Raw genomic sequence first — 16,552 nt, 5'->3', positions numbered from 1 at the left:
TTTGCCTTCATTAAGAGTGAATATTCAATCAATGAACAAGATATTAAACATCTATTTTGTTTAATATGGAGGATTGCTGAGAAAGTAAGATTTATTTCTAATCTTTCAAAATATTATGATCTAGTTAGAGAAGAAAGATGCATATGGAAATAAGTATAAAATAAAGAAGTTTGTGTGTTCATGAGTGGACAGGAAAGTATGAGATAGAGTAATGTCAGCTGTGATGATTAGAAAGGCTTCCACAAAAATTTGAACTCGGTCTTTAAAAATAAGTAGGATTTTTATGAGAATAAGGAAAAAAGTCATGGCAGAGAGATTAGCAAGAGCAGGGCACAGCGGCATATTCCTTTTGACATGGTTAAGAACAGAGGCTTGTCCTAGAGTAGCAGAGGGATACAAAGTTGAAAGGATGAATGACACTCGATTTCAGCAGCATTTAAATGCCATGCTAAGAAGTCTTAACTTTATTAGCAGGTTCTGGTGAGCCCTTGGGAGGTTTGTATTAAGGGAATGGTTGAACAACATGATAACCAGGTATTTTCATATCTTTAGAAAGATGTAGCTGGCAAAAAGAAACCTCTGTTTAGAGAAGCTGCTTTAATTAATTCAATATAAGAATATCCTAATGAACTATCCATTGGTACATTCACTTCAATTCAGCATGTATTTAGTTCATATCAGTTGTGGTTCAACACTGTCTTTGACGTAGGGCGAGGCCTGTTTTGAATACTTAGTGCACACATCCATGCACAAGTGCTTATAATCACCATTGTAAGGGCTAAGGATGTCATTCATCCTGCTTTTGAAAAAACGGAAATTATCTTATTTCCCAGTCTGAAGAGATATTGGAGAAATGTCTCAGCAAAAGCTGAAGGTCAGGAATACAACTCTTTCTTTTCAAATCTCTCTTTCATGTCTTAGTTCCGTACCTACTATGCACTCTTGTGATGCTAGCCACGACTATAAATGGCAACAACCAATCCCCAAATTTCCTGTTGTAATTCAATCTACGGTTTGGACAAGGCTTTCGGAGGGGGGCTCATCTCTGTGGATCTGTTTCAAAACGACTCACTCACATGCCTTGCCAGGTGGCACTGGCTAGCAGCTGGCAGCTCAGTTAGGACTGTCAGTAGAGGTCTTGGTTTCTTCCCACACTTGGGTCTTTCCATACATGGGAATGCATGAGCTGCCTTACAGCATGGTAGGTAGTTTTAGAAATTAATATTCAAAGAGATAACATGTGGAAGCTGCCAATCTCTTAAAGCTTGGACTTCCAATCTGGCAAGCTTCACTTCTGCTATATTCTATTGGTTGAACAGTTACAGAACCTAACCAGATTCAAAGGGAAGTAATTTAGACTCCATCTCTTGATGGCAGGAGAACCAGAGTATTGAAGCCATCCCTAATCTACCACAAAGCCTAAAAAGAGTATTTAGCATTTGAACATTATTATGAAATCTTTACTCTTCGCCAGGTCACATTTTCCCAGGGAGGCCAAATGTTACTTCTGTTGTCACATCTACCTACATGCATTCCATGTCAAAATTAACATGGGCTCTATATAATTGGAGGCAAAGGTCTACTTTGTAGCAAGATCACAGAAGCAAATTTTAGTACCAAATTTTGGGTACAAATATACTACTTACTGTTGAACTATTTCATCTGTTTTAAAGATGTTTTATCTTTCATTCACGATTAAGCTTGTTAACAGAGATCACAAACTAAAACTAATTGGCTATGCCATTAAGAAGTCAAGCAGCCTATAATATCGCTTAAATGTTACCTCTAGCACAATGCAGTTCCTTCAATGAAAAGAGTATTTGACTTTTCTGTAGATTCACATACTCCTTGTTCCTTAAACACTTTGTCTAAAAACAAAAATACTGCACTGACTTTTCCAGATATCTTATATATTTGGAAGTCCATATACTACATTTGTCTTTTCAGTTCAGTTTTATAATTGTTCATATTTTGTTGTAGGGATTCAGCTTCATGTTTATTTTGCTATATTAGATAATAACTGGGAGGCTATAAAATCTTAAAAAGGTACCTGGTTTAGAAGAATAATCCAACACCATAAAGTGGTATTTAGCAGGTAAATGTTTTCTGATTGAAGAGAAAATACTGTTTCCTAAAGTCAAAACAATCTATTGAGAACAGAAAAGTTGTATATAAGTAAATCAAATTATAAAACTGAGTACTACTTTACTTAGACATTTTATTTGTAAAAGATAAAAGAATTTTTCGTTTTTTTAACTCCAGCCAAATATTGCAAAGTTGATTCAACAACATCAACATTTTTAAACTAAACTATCAAAATTCAGATGCCTGTAAGCTGATAAGCTACTATTGCATGTTTTAGAAGGAAAAATTTGGAGGTAAATATTTCTGAATTATACCAAATATCATGTAGTTATTTTATAATTATTACTTTAAAAAGAGAAAGCTTTTAATATTCAACTCTGATCAAAATCAAAATTTATCATTATTTTCTACAGTATAATATTAAAAATTAACAGCAGATTGTTCAAAACTTCAATTTTATTCATGTCTGAGCTAATGTCTCATGACTATTAGTCGACATCATAAAAATGCCATTGTTTCATTTAACTTTTGTTGATGCTTGTGGGATGGGGACAGGGAGGAGAAAAGATAGTCTTATGTAGGAATAATGACCTCATTTACTCCAAACACAATTGATAAAAGATTAGTAAGTCAGAAGAGTGACCAGTGATAACTGATCCTGGAAAAAAAGAAAAAAGAAAAAATCCTGAGACATTCTGTCAGAGGTGGAATTAATAGAAATATTAAATATAATGATGTGTCAACAAAATATGAAGAAACAACATTTAAGAGAGGAATTAAAATTCATGCTATTGTTGGACAGGACTAAAGTAGAAATGTATACTAGAAAGGAAATGAATATTGGTTTATTTAGCAGCTTACTCAAGTTTGAAAAAGAATATGAACTATCGTCTACCCAGTGGTACTTGATGCTTAGTTGACCAAGATTCTTTAGGCCTAACTTCCCCATCCAGGACCTTGGTGCATTGGTTGTGTATAGCTAGGTATCTTCCCATCTATCATTCACACCCATCTTAACCTCAACCCTGAGACTAGGTTGGGGGAAATTATAGGGTGTAATCCTTGGCTTTCCAGATTTGGATGGTTTATGAGTTAGAAAAAAACAAAATAAAACCCTGGGGGCTGGGCTTTTGTACATCAAGTTTAGAAGTGAAGGCATGGGTCCAAACCTGCAACAATAAGGTGCAAACTCATGAATCCCACACATCCCCAAAGATGGTTTGGCAAATAGGGAAGAAGGTGGAAAAATAATAGATTTAGTGATTCCTCAAGTCCCAAATCAGCATTAAATACTTTGGACTCAAATTTTTGGTATTGGTATTGAGAGTTCACAAGTCACAATATTTAGGTAATCTTTAATTAAAACATTTTCATCAACCAAGTTTAGAGTTCACCACTTCCACTACCATCATGAATAAGATCAGGGCTGAGTTCACAGGCAGGAAACTGTGCAATGACACAGGACTCTATGCTTAGTAAAGTCTCATTCTTGGTTAAATGCTCTGCTCTTGCCACCCTGAAAGTTTTGGTAATTTTTTTAACAAAGGGTCTGCATTTTCATTTTGCGCTAGGACTACATAAAAAATTATGTAGGCAGTCCTGAATCAAATCCAATATGATGGATTTGAGAGAGAGAGAATAAAACAAATATTATGCAAAAATGGGGCGTCAGCTAGGTTAAATCATATGGTAATCTTTTTTACACACCCCACTCTTTGAAAGCCCCCTCCTCCCAAAGCAGTTTTCTTGTACTGAGTCTGGATAGGAAAGCATCTGATGTAAGAAGATCAGAGCTTAAGATTTTAACTCCTTTTGGGCATATGAATTTAAAGGGATGTGATAAATAAAACCAATGAACTAATCTAAAAGGAATGAAATGCTAATGGTCGACTTTTAGGGGGAATGTTTTTGGTGATGGATTGTTTTGCACACTGCCTTTTATACACCATACACACTGTTACACTTTTAAGGCCTGTGCTAAGGCCTATCAAAAAAATATTCATCCTGCTCTTGCTCTCTGCCTTGATTTTACTACTCACAGCAGAAGAAAGCCTCTCTTTTCCTGCTGCCCCACGACAGTTTTCTTTTCTAAATCTTTTCTAATGTTTTTTACTGAGCTCTCTGTACAAAGAGAGGGTGGCAGTAAAACGCTATGTCCCCAGTCAAATACAAATGGAAAACTCCTATTGGTTGTGGTTAAGTTTTACCTCAGTCACCAGCTACAATTTCTAAAACAATTTCCCTTTATGTTCTTTACACCAGCCCAAATGTCTCCTCTCAGCGTTATGAATCTCAATGCAGCTGAATCACACAGGTCTGATTTAGCTTGCAAAAATGTCAGTCAAAGCAAGCAAGATGTACTCTTTGGCCTTGAGTGCTCTAAGCAGCTATGAATCACAGGTTTAGTTTTTGCCAAATGAAAAGCAATTTCACTTGCAAAAAAATATCTGTGGGGATACTTATGGCTTTCAGTTCATAGGGCAAATGTACTAAAATTGTCCGGGGAAAGGATACACACACACATACACACACACACACACACACAGACACACACACAAACATACACACACAATCATTTTTGTGAAACCAGAAAAAAAGAGTCTACATTTACTGCATTTGCTTTCAATTATGATCTTTTCATTTCTCAGCTTCATCTAACAGGTGGTAACCATTAGACTAATAAATTGTTTCTTCAAATGGACCATGTCAATGAATTAGATATCTAATAATGTTGAAATTTTTGGAAGGGAGCAATTCAGTGAGACTTGGTTAGGGAGACATTTGTAATTAGCTGCCAAAATATTGAGCAATATGATATTTTCTCTATCTCCTATTTATAAGCACTAGGCACAGTATAAAATGAGATGATGAATATTGAGTTCAACAATTCTGGAATTTCTGTTATTAGGAAACAAAGATTTTACAAAAAAATTTTAACCTTCTCTTTCACCTTGGAATACAATTCCACAATTGCAAGCTTTGTTCAGTTAGTATAGTACTTCATCTCTAGCCACAGAATAACTCTAATGGTCAAAGGACTTTTCATTTCTTTTGAAGATTGTCTATCCTGAATTTAAAGTACAACTGAAGACACTGTTCAATCTGTTCATTCTATACTAGGCTTCAGCTAACACAAGATTCCTTCTAAACAATAGTTGTCTAGAACAGTGGCAGTCCCATTAAGCTGTCTGAAATATCTTTTTTTTTTTTAACATTTATCTTTTTATGAACAGATTTTTTTTTTTTGTCGAGTGGAAAATAATTATGAAGAGTAAGAATTTTAGGTAAATTTCAGATTAGGCTATTATTGTAAAACTGAGCATCCCAATCAAGTCATTGAACTTCTAAGTTGATTTACTGTATCTGTGATCGTTTATGTTTTAACTATTTGGAAGAGGTTAAAAACTGTAACTGATTTCTCTCTTGAAAGCACTCTCAAGAAAGGGAAGCAGAGAAAAGAGTAACGCTAATATAGATTCACAATCTGGTGAAAACATAAAAGAAAGGTCATTTTCTAAAAATACTGAGAGATGATGTGATCTAACAAGGTTAAGAGCTAGATGGAAGCAGAAATCTTATGAATACTAGTCCTGGTTGCATCAGCAATCCTGGGAAAGTTATTAATGTTGATTGCTCTGATTTTCTTCCTCTGTGAAATGGGAATGATATTTCTTATAATGCTAGGGTTACATATTTGATAAATAATGGTAAATCTTATCTGTTACTTAATGTGTGCTTCAATTTGTATAACATCTGCCTTCCTAAAAAGGTAAAAACTAATCTCATTCCTTTTATAAGATTGAATAATTTTTTTATGTGAAACATTTTCAAAATACATTATTTATCTTGAAGTAGATAGGCACTTTTTAAAAGTAGGATGTACATTTTAAAAGCATCTGTATTCTGAATCAAAAATATTTTTCTGGACTGCTTTACATAATATTTTTCATATTTTATATCTACTAAATTTGTAGGTATATTGAGATAATCCATAAAAATTCTTTCAAAGACCAAGATTAATAGCATAAATTACAAGGTACTTTCAGTGGTTTTATTAAGGTTTTATTCAAACTCACCAAATGACGTCACTAGAAAGACCTCCAAATATTTTTCAACAAAGTTTTTCAGTGAACAATTTTAAATGTGAATATATTTTCCGTGGGCTACAGTCTATTTTTACAACATTGGAGATTGTTTTATTGATTTTAAATATGTAATTTTCTCAGCTTCAATTATTGCATGGGTGAGTAACAGACATTTAATTTATAATTTATTGGAGGATCAATGCCTCCATATGCTTTTAAAACATCAAAAATGAAGAGGACTGATATTTATTTTGATTAGATTTAATCAGTGAAATTTCTCACTGATCTGTTAAAACTGTTTTCCCTTCTTTTGAAAACCAGCTTAAAAAATACTGAGTATATAAAATTAGACAAATCTAGACCAATTATACTTCTTTTGAGTTTTACTACCATACTACAGTTACTTCTAACTTTCATTGCTTAATATGTTATTTTTACTTAAAGCATCATTTTGAAGGTGAATGTACAGTGTAGAATTTATGGGATTTTGGCTTAAAATAGAAATTTAATATAAATATTGCTACCAATGGGCTCATTAGATGGCATACATTTTGAACTTCCTTATAAAACTTCCTTATGAAGACTTTCTCTTGAATTTATCAGTTAAAAAAAATACAACCAAAAAACCCTTCAGGGTAGCATAACCCAGATCTAGGATTTGTGGATTCTGAAACAGACAATTAGATAGCCCATATTTAAGAAAAAGAACATAAAATTAGGAATATATATTAAGTATCTGGCCATGGAAGAGGCCTTGACTCTTACTTTATTAGCTTCCAAGTATATTGTGCTTTGAAGACACTGCATTTTTTTTTTGTTGTTACACAAATTGAAGGCTTGTGGCAACCCTGCAACAAACAAGTCTATTGGTGCTATTTTTTCAACAGAGTATAGAAACTGCAGCAACTTATCCAGAAGATCTAACTAAGATCATTTTTAGCCTTTGTATCACACCTGGGTAATTCTACAGTATTTCAATCTTTTTCATTATTATTATATCAATATGGTGATTTGTGAGCATTGATCACTGATATTACTATTGTAATTGTTTTGGGGCACCACGAAGTATGCCCATATAAGATGGTGAACATAATAAATAAATGCTGTCTGTGTTCTGACTGCTCTACTGACCACTGTTTCCCGGCATCTCTCCCTCTACTTAGTCCTTCCTAGTCTCTGAGACATAAACAATATTGAAATGAGTCCAATTAATAACCCATTCGACTAAGTTATTAAGTATTCAAGTGAAGGAAGAGTCACACATCTCTCACTTTTAATCAAAAGATAGATATTATTAAGCTTAGTGAGGAAGACAAGAAATTCAAGCCAAGGACAAAAGCTAGGCCTCTTGGCACCAGCTGACCAAGTTGTGAATGCAAAGGAAAAGTTCTTGATGGAAATTAAAAGTGCTATTCTGGTGAACATATGAATGACGAGAAGGTGAAATAGTCTTATATCTGAAAGGGAGAAAGTTTTGGTAGACTGGATAGATTAAACCAACACAACATTCCCTAAGCCAAAGCCTAATCCAGAGCAAAGTCCTAACTCTCTTCAATTCTACGAAGGCTGAGAGAGGTGAGGAAGGTGCAGGAGAAAAGTTTGAAACTAGAAGAGGTTGGTTCATGAGGTGTAAGGGAAGAAACCATTTCCATAACATCAAAGCACAAGGTGAAGGAGCAAGTACTGATGTAGAAGCTGCATTAACTTATCCAGAAGATCTAACTTAGATCATTGATGAAAGTGGCTACACTAAACAGATTTTCGACATGGCCTTCTATTGGAAGAAGATGCCATCTAGGATTTTCATAGCTAGAGAAGTCAGTGCTTGGCTTCAAAGCTTCAAAGTACAGGCTGACTCTCCTGTTAGGGACTAATGAAGCTAGTGACTTTAAGTTGAAGCCAATACTCATTTACTATTTTTAAAATCATAGGACTCTTAAGAATTTGCTAAATTTGCTCTCCCTGTGCTCTATAAATGGAAAAATAAAGGTCTGATTACAGCATGCCTGTTTACAACATGGATTATTGAATATTTTGAGTCTACTATTGAGAGCTACTGCTCAGGAAAAGAAAAACGATTCCTTTCAAAATATTGATCATTGGTCCCAATGTACCTAGTTGCCCAAGAGCTCTGATGGAGATGTACAATGAACTGAATGTTGTTTACATGCCTGCTAACACAACATCCATTCTGTAGCACAGGGATCAAGGAGTCATTTTGACTTGCAAGTTCAATTATTTAAGAAATACATTTTGTAAGGTTATAGCTGTCAAATACAGTGATTCTTCTGGTGGATCTGGGCACAGTAAATTGAGAAATTTCTGGAAAGGATTCACCATTCTAGATGCTATTAAGAACATTTATGATTCATGTGAGGAGGTCAAAATATCCACATTAGCAGGAGTTTGGAAGAAGTTGACTCCAACACTCATGTTTGACTTTGAGGGTTACAAAACTTCAATTGAGGAAGTAACTGTAGATGTGGTGGAAAAAATAAGAGGATTGGAATTAGAAGTGGAGCTTGAAGATGGAACTGAATTGCTGCAATCTCATGATACAACTTTAAAAGATGAGGAGTGGGTTCTTAAGGATGAGCAAGGAAAGTGGTTCCTTGAGATGGAATATCCTCCTGTTGAAATGCCGTGAACATTGTTGAAATGACAACAAATGATTTAGAATATTACCTAAACTTAGTTGATAAGCAGCAGCAGGGTTTGAAAGGATTGATTCTAATTTGAAAGAAATTTACTGTGGGTAAAATGCCATCAAACAGCATCACATGCTACAGAATAATCTTTCATGAAAGGGAGAGTTAAGCAATGTGGAAAATGTGGTTGTTGTCTTATTTATTAATTGCTATAGATACCACAACCTTCAGTAACCACCCCCTCAGATCAATCAGAAGCCATCAACCTCAGAAAGACTCTTCACCAGCAAAGAAATTACAATTCACCTAAGACTGAGATAATGGTGCTTTGTAGTAATAAAATAGTTTTTAATCAAAGTATGTATATTGTTTCTTTAGACATAATGCTATTGTACACTTAATAGATTACACTATAGTATAAATACAACTTTTATATGCACCGGGAAACCAAAAAATTTGGGTGACTGGCTTTATTGTGATATTTGCTTTATTGCAATCTAGAATGAAATGTACAATATCTTGAAGGTATGCCTAAAATAATACACTTCTTGGGCAGTAGTTGTTTGACTTCCATATTGTTCAAAGACATGCAAAGAAACTTAGGACCTAAGACTCTATACTTAGCAGTAAGAATAAGAATAATAACAGTACCATTTATTGAAGTGCTAGACACTGTAAAGCCCTCTCCTATGTATGATCTTATTAAATCCTCAAAGCCAGTCTATAAGGCTACCATTATTTATTTTTATTTTGTTGATGAAGAAACTGAGTTCAGAGAAGTTAAGTAACTTGCCCAAATCAACCAGCTATTAGCTGATAGACATGGAATATGAAATCAGGTTTACATAACTCCAAGGTCAGTCATATTCAAAACCGACTTATCCAAGTCACTCTTTTTAGATATCCAATTCTGAAACCCACTATAAAACATAGGTAAAAAAAAAAAAAAACCGCCCTTTTAGAAGACTGCCGTTTGGGCTACTCTTTTTCCACACCATCTTCTCCAGACAGCATGCCCCACTGCTCTACTGCTTTGAGCACAGACTATGGGTCAGACCCTATGCTAAGTGCATTTAAACTTTCCAACAATTCTGCGAAGTGAGCATCAGTATATTCAAATTACAGATGAGATGGGAATCAAATATCTGTTTACCCTGTAAATCTACTGTAAGGAGAGAAATTCAAAAGATTTTTTGAGCTTTTTTTTTTCTTTAATTCTGGGCCTTTCAGTATTTTTTGCCATCTATATAAATTTAAGTTACATTTATTTTGGAAACTGATATTATACGCTGTTTAGAAATCAGGGTTCCTTAGATCTAATTATTTATGGCAACCATTTACAGGATTAATAGGCATTTCAAAGAAATCTGTACAGTTTCTAGTTTCAGTGCAGGAGGGGATGGCCTCCCTATATTAATTTTACAACTTTGAAACTGAAAAACCAGTATCCATGGTGGAAGAAATGATTTCCTTTATTTAATTGCTCTGGAATGTTTCTCCTGTCTCATAGTTGGCAATGTGCCACTTTACTTAATTCCTTTATTATTGTATTGTTTTCATTTTATTTAATGGAGACAAATTATTAACCGATACTTATTTTTTTAATACCTCTAGATTGCGTACTTAGAAAAAACAATACAATTTCAATTCTTTTCATTCATTAGTGAGTAAAGTAAAAAACCAAAGTGACTCATTTGAAGACACAGAACTTCATAATTAAGCTAATTTATGTATTTTATCTTTGTTCTGTGGAAAACAAAGTGCTTTATTTATATTTTCTTGTGAATTCTTACAAAACAACCATAAATATTATGAGTCTAAGTTTAATAGAATGATGTAGTAATTCCCTTAATTTAAAAATTAACTGAATAATTATAAACTGTAAAAGCAAAATGAGCTAAATTAACAAATAATAGTCTTTCTCTAAGCATAGTTAGGAGGAAGAAACAGCCACTTGACAATGCCAGGTGAAGTGAATAGGGATACATAAATTTAGAGTGCTCGTGGCTTTGAGTTGGGGCAAATAAGAAAAATACAGTGATGTCTATTCTCTTATAATTAAGGGAACAGCCAGTGGATGAATGGTCAAAAAATGGGACACTCATTTGTTCCTTAAAAGAAAATGTAATTAGATTTAAAAGACAATGATTTTTCCTAATTCTGATAATAATAATATAGATAAGCAAATCTGCCTAGTCATCAAATAGAAATCCCAAAGAAAGAAAGATAAAGGAGTTCCCAGCCATTTCCAAAAATCAGAGAAGATATCTAATATTAGTACCAATAAAAATGGCCACCATTTATCAACTTTTTAACTGTGGTAGGTGAGCTATGTATGTATTAGCTTTATTTCTCTTAACAGCAATATATGTGTTAATAAGTATGCCATTTTAAGATACAGATATATGAAGTTTATAGAGATTAAGTAATTAATATAAATTCACAGGGTCAGAAATATATATCCAAGCTATCAGTCAAATAATTCGCTACTAAAAATGTATCTTTAGAATTCTTACCATCAAAGAATTTATAGTCTATGTTTGGGAGGAGAAAAATGAAATACTTAGAATACCTACAGAAATGTTCAAGTCAGTAACTGTCAAAACTATAATGACTAAACTCCATCCAGAATTAGAATCTCCAAGAGTTGTCCTGGGAATGTGTATTAAGATAAAAATTCCTCAGGTGATATTGATGTGCAGCCAGGTTTGAGATCATGAACTGGCTAAAATTAATAAAGAGAGAATTCTGGAAACAGAAAAGGATATATGGAGCAATGAAGACAATTTAGGCCCTGAAAGACGGGCCTGGGTGATAGGTCAAGGAACTGATGAAGAAAGTTCTCTAAGGGAGAACATTATGAAAAAAGGTGTAGGTACAGAAATAAGCCTAATGCAAAGAAAAAAGGCAGTAAGGAGAATGACTTGGTGAGGATACTAAGGAGCGCTGGTGAGAAGTAATTTGGACATGATTTGGCAGCCAAAAGGAATTCACATGAATTCACAGTTCACATGAACTGAAGAAGATGGTATTCTATCATAGTAAATCTGGCCATGGTATGTAGGATCCATGGGTCAAGGACCATGAGTCAGGCAGATGACTATAAAGTTTCTAGTCTTTAGGCAAGGTTAATGATAGCGATGACAAAAATGGGGTTGTTGGGAAGGAAAGCTAGTTGAGGAGAAGATAATGTACATTCACTGATATACACTGAATGAATGAATGGATGCATAAATGAATGATGAATCTATCTCAGACTTGCTCAATTATGAGGAGAATTGTACAGTAGTGATATAAGGTTATAGAGCTAGGAAAAGGTATAGTGGGTTCCAAAATGTCTGTGTTTAATGAATAAATGAGAGCAGTTTGAAGTGATTGCTGAAGCACCAAGAAGAGAGAAACTCCCAGGACACTATGAGTCATGAGATAACAGCAGTGGGTCATAAAACCTTCATAAGTATCTTACTCTCTTGCAATTGTAAATGTCTTCATAGTCGAAAGAAATAATTCTTATAATAACCCAGTGATATTGAGAGAGCAAATGCTATTAGCTACAATTTTCAAATGAGTAAATGGTTGCTCAGAGTGTATGTGACTTCCCCAAGGTAACAAAACTAGTAATTAAGAGAGCCTGCAAATCAAATTCAAGTCTTTTGATTCCAAATCTTTTTCATTTATCATGGCCAATTTATGTAAAAAGAGAAGAGTCATTCTAAAAGGCATAAAAGTCTAAAGAAAAGAAAGGATTTATAAAATGTAAATATTTTAATAAAGAAAAATAAGAACAAAAAGCATTTTTTCAATTTATTCTAAATTTCATATATTCATTCTATCCCTTTCCCTCTATGATAGAAAACTAAACTTATGAAGATAAGTTTTTTTTGTGTGTGTGTCAATACAACGCACAAATACTGGTGATTCATTATAGTAAAGTTTTATTAAAATGTGACTATATGCAAATTAAAGCTATGAGAGTCACTTTTCACCATCAGATTTCAAAGAGCAAAATATGTGCTAAAACATGGTGTTGCCAAGATGTGGAGAAACAGTCATTTTCATAATTTAGATGGAATCTAAGGCAGTCTGACTTCTATAGCAGTGCTTCCCAACAGGGGTCATTTGGCAATGTTTTGAGACAACATTTTTGGTTGTCATAACCAGGGGATGTTACTAGCATCTAGTAGTTAGAGGCCAGGTGTGCTGGTAAGCAGTTCACAGTGCATAAGAGAGCCCTCCACAACAAAGAATTATCCAGGCTAAAATGCCAAGAGTGTCAAGGTTGAGACACCCTCCTCTATAAAGACTGATTTGGCTATATTTGTTAAAATTATAAATATAAGTGTAAGCGTGTGTACAAATTAGCACTGTAAAGAAACACAACGATTCTGAAAATGGTGGTTACCTTTAGGAAGGGGAGTAAATATTTAGGGGATCAAGATGGCAGGAAGGCTTAATTTTCATTCTTTCTGCAACTTTTGAATAAGGCTATATAATAGGTATTTAATATCAACTTTATCTTTATGCTCTAGAAGGTTTAAAAATACACAGATATGCATAGGTATATATGCATGTATATGTTTGCATACACACATTATATAATATATACATAAATATGTATAAACAACATACATACACAAATATTTTCTTAATGTATTAAAATTATAACATGAAACACAGGTCTACCTATGAATCGCCCTTGTCCTGGATAAACTACTGAGGTTAGGATGGGGACCAAGTCCCTGAGGCAATTGTGCCTGGGATATGAAAACCATGAGCATGGGGATTTTGTCTTTTTTTTTTTCCTTATTTAATGCTGAATCTCTAGTGCCTGGAGCAGTGCCTAAAACATAGCTGGAAAATAAATATTTCTTGAACTAATAAATAAATGAATGAGTAAATAGCTATACTCCTATTTTCTCTCTGACCTAAATAGTAGCCTCCTAACATCTTTCCCTGCTTTGTCTTTCTCTTTCAATTTATTCTCCATCATGCCGCCAGAGGGAGTCATCCAAAACACAAACTGATAGTGCTTAAAAATCTCCTACACTTCTCCACCCCCTATATGGTTAAAACTCCTTGCGATAATGCACTATTTCCCTTTCTCACTTCTCACCATTTTTCTGAGACTCCATGTTCCAGCTATGCCAACCATTCCATGTTCTTTCTTGATTGCCTTCCTGGAATGCTCTCTGTTCTCTCAGAGAATGCTTACAATTTTTCCAAGATCCTGATCAAATATTTCCCTCTTGTTGAAATGATTACTTCACTTCCCCACCAAGCATAATTAGCTCCTTCTTCCTCTCTGTTCCCAGATAATTTGTACACCTTTATTATAATGCCACACTGTCATGTGTCTGTGTCTCTGCCTCAGTAGACTATGAGTCAAGGCCTGCATTTTATTTATATTTATAAATGTCCAACAAATATTTTGAAATGATGAACAAGTGAGTGAATAAACACAGTATTTCATGGATGCATTCTAATCTTTGGTAACAGCTGCATACAGTTATAGGATAAAATTTACTTGCAAAACAAAAATGAAACAGTAAGAATTTGAGTACAATATACTTATTTCATTATAGTTCTTATGATAATCCATAAAAATTGTTTAAACCCTCACATTCCACGTGAAATTTTATTTGATATTATGTAAATGTCACAAAAGAAGTAAAAAATGCCATTTAATACAGTACCTTTATATTTTTACTATTAGTGCTTAGAAAGACCTAATTTTTATTTAATTTGATAAGGAACATTGCAATAATTTAAACAAAAATAGGTAACAATATTTCAATCCAGTTTTTATGAATTACAAGCATTCATTTTCTAAGCCATTGAAGAAATTCAAAAGTAAAGTTGTCAGAGGATGATTATTTCAATGATTAATCGGTAACAGTTAAAGTTTTTCTATAGTTAGACTCTTTCAATATAAATGATGAATAGTTAATTTCTAAAGTATGAAGACATTTTAATTATATTTTTATATGGTATTTATATATTTCTTCAAATGCTTAGTTTTAGAAGGGGATGTAAAAGCACTCTTTCTCCCCAACTCATTTTATAAAGAAATCAAGTACGTTTTAGTACCCTAAGAAAGAATGTAAAAGTCCTGATTTTTTGGGGGGGGACATTGAGTTACATCCCTGTATGAAGTTTCTTCTTACAGTGACTATCCTATCATTGAATCCTTAATCTTGAGCTTTTCATTATTACCTAGGAAGTAGTATATTTTCTGCATTCAATTAATATGTTTCCCCCTATATTTTTGGCCATCAAGGATGAGGTCATACAAATCTGCCAAAAGGCGAGGCAGGCTTTTTTTTTTTTTTTTTAAAGGAAAGACAGAGAGAAGGAAGGAAGGATAGAAGGAAGGAAGGAAGGAAGAAAGGGAAACATTTTTAAACATTTTCTTGTTTTATTGTATTCTGTTTCTCCGTTTTTGTTACATGGGCTGGGGCCGGGAATCAAACCGAGGTCCTCTGGCATAGCAGGCAAGCACTTTGCCCGCTGAGCCACCGCGGCCCGCCCGAGGCAGGCTTTTTAAAGAAGGCATCACTACAATCTGAGCCAGGAGGAATAAAACTCCCAGGTTTCAGGACATACTTGTTGAGAGTTTACAAAACAGGAAGGAACCATGAGGCCTAATGTTTTTGCTCCCTTTTCCAGGTAGCAAATGTCCTTCCTACCTGGTCCTATTTGGGCTGGGGCATGCCAACTGCTTCTCATATTCCCCACAGTTCACATCTGGGCATTTTACATAGAATAGGTGCTTAATAAAAGTTTGATGAATAATTGAATACTACCAATGTCCAATTTATTCCACACATAATTTTGATACTATTTGCTATTATGCTATTAGATATATAAAAGATAATGTTTTGATGGAAGAAGGAGAAAAGAATCCTTCTGGGCTTCCCTGAAACCTTCATCTCTCTCACAAAAGGAAAAAAACAGAGAGGAAAGAAATGTGCATTTTGGGGCCTTATTTTGTTCTGAGTATTATGCCACGTTTTTACCTATTTTAGCTCATTAGTCCTCACAATGATCCTGAGTTAATCATTATTGTTCTTGCTTTTGTTGAAGAAAACCAAGTTCAAAGAACTAAGAATTGAGTTAACTACCTAAGTAAGGTTAGGTTACTTAGGAAAGTTAACCTAACTTGTAGAAAAAAGTAAGAAAAAATGCTTGTAAGAAAGCATACCAGGATTTTTATCAAAGCTTGTTTGACTCCAAAATTTGTTCTAATATGACACTCTTGAAACATAAAGCCATCACCACCACCACCATTATCACCACCAAAGAACATGTTTTATCTGCCCCTTTCATTGTAAGTCACCTCAATTCCTTTTTAGAAGTAGGCAAGAAAATAATAAAAATCAAAAACATCCTAATGTTTAACAGGGGAAACTATTTATTGTTTTTGTGTCTCATCAACACATACATACATACACATACGGACCACTAGGTGTGCACAATGTTTTTAAATGGGTGACACCCCAGTAATAAATGCATGTTCTAAGATTTTTTTTAATTTATCCCAAGTTTGTATATCTTCCACATCTCTCAAAATGTTCAACTAGGAGATCACAGGAAACGTACAAAGCATAATTACTGTTGTCTTTAATGTGTGTTTTAATATTATTTGGGCCCAATTTCAAGCACTTCAAATAATGTTTTGTTATAATAAAAGAAATGTCTTCCTAATAAAAACAACCTTTTCCTATCAGCTTTCTT

The 16,552-nt window shown here is 34.0% G+C and overlaps 1 protein-coding gene across 5 annotated transcripts in view; it reads right to left on the bottom strand.

Annotated features, from left to right (window-relative positions):
- Positions 1-16,552, bottom strand: part of ATRNL1 (attractin like 1) — a 931,221-nt gene that overhangs the window by 208,726 nt on the left and 705,943 nt on the right. Inside the window, exon 28 of one of the 5 annotated variants that reach the window (XM_077126126.1) lies at positions 195-2,147. The exons of the other annotated variants lie outside the window; for them this stretch is intronic. Within the exon in view, the coding sequence (XP_076982241.1) occupies positions 2,010-2,147 (138 nt within the window). The 3' untranslated portion in view covers positions 195-2,009. Of the gene's footprint in view, positions 1-194; positions 2,148-16,552 lie in introns of those variants that run through there. 5 annotated transcript variants of the gene reach the window in all.

The sequence above is a fragment of the Tamandua tetradactyla genome, chromosome 13 (assembly GCF_023851605.1).
Source record: "Tamandua tetradactyla isolate mTamTet1 chromosome 13, mTamTet1.pri, whole genome shotgun sequence".
NCBI classification, from domain to species: Eukaryota; Metazoa; Chordata; class Mammalia; order Pilosa; family Myrmecophagidae; genus Tamandua; species Tamandua tetradactyla.
The sequence above is the reverse complement of the archived record's forward strand: the minus strand, read 5'-3'. Positions and strand labels throughout refer to the sequence as shown.